The following is a 1,142-nucleotide window of genomic DNA, read 5'->3' on the forward strand; positions in this document are numbered from 1 at the left end:
ATTCTCTCATTCCAGGAAGTACACATTATCTAAAAGATTTTTCCTAGAATAGATGTCAAGTTCATCTTCCATGTCAAGATACTAGTCTCCAAATAACTTAGAGTTATACGCTTTATTTAAAAATTTAATTAACTGTTTTATATGGTAGACCATGGGATGAATTAGTCAAATATCCTTATAGTTTACATGACATTTAAGAATTAATTCATTTTACTCAAAAAATATACCTTTAATATTAAGATTTTTGTTAATAATTTAGAAATTACGTTAAATTGTGTCATTTTTCTGCATTATCATTTATAATTATCACTGTGTTATGTTGTTTGTTTATAAAAATGCTGATGAGGTCTAGCTAGTTGAATGCCCAGGTGAGAGATGACAATAAGGAATTGTCATTTTTATGAACATATTCGATATCAAGTATGCAGCATGTACTATAAATATGTGTCTTTTGGTTGAATAAAAAAGTCTGTTTTTCAATTAAGTGGTTAAATGTGGTAAGGTATAGTATAACTTTGATCAATCACATGGAAACTTTTTCGTAGAAAATGTACAAAACGCGAATGAATGATAACTTTTTTATACACAATGAAAAGAGATACTCAGTTACAACCACGCGGTGTGTGCGTCCCTCCCTTGCTCACCCGTCCGTGTGTCCCCGCAGGTGCAGCAGTGGCGGGCATTTACAGAGTCGCAGGGAAGAACATGGCCCCTCTGGAAGCGCTGGTGTGGGGCGTCGGACAGACTGTACTGACAATAATCATCTCCTTTTCAAGGATCCTTGCTACACTTTGAGGTTTCCGTGGGAATGTCCTGCTTCACCTAAGGAAACAGATGTACAGATTCCCCGAAAATGGCATTGTTAACAAGTAGAAGTGAAATCGTGCAAGAGCGTGGACCGAGCGGGTCAAAACTCGAGGCGGACCTCGAGCTGTGGGGAAAGATTGCCCTCTGGTGTTCCAGTGATTGCACTACCGCACTGCACCTTACGTGCCTCCGTCCCAGGCAAGGTGCGTTAAGACACTCCGTGAAGCTACACGAAAAAGCACCTTGTTTAGCTGCCTATCAGGTTAACATTGGTGTTGAGATCATCGTTCTTAACAGTGTTGTGTTAAGTTACAGGGACGTTTTGAGGGATTGAT

General features: G+C 39.0%; 1 protein-coding gene across 1 annotated transcript in view; it reads left to right on the top strand.

Annotated features, from left to right (window-relative positions):
• TMEM170B (transmembrane protein 170B) overlaps window positions 1–795 on the top strand; it is a 35,042-nt gene extending 34,247 nt beyond the window's left edge. Inside the window, exon 3 of the mRNA XM_012653174.1 lies at window positions 665–795. Within this exon, the coding sequence (XP_012508628.1) occupies window positions 665–795 (131 nt within the window). The remainder of the gene's footprint in view (window positions 1–664) is intronic.
• Window positions 796–1,142: the final 347 nt, after the last annotated feature.

Source organism: Propithecus coquereli, unplaced genomic scaffold (genome assembly GCF_000956105.1).
Source record: "Propithecus coquereli isolate 6110/MARCELLA unplaced genomic scaffold, Pcoq_1.0 Scaffold416, whole genome shotgun sequence".
NCBI classification, from domain to species: Eukaryota; Metazoa; Chordata; class Mammalia; order Primates; family Indriidae; genus Propithecus; species Propithecus coquereli.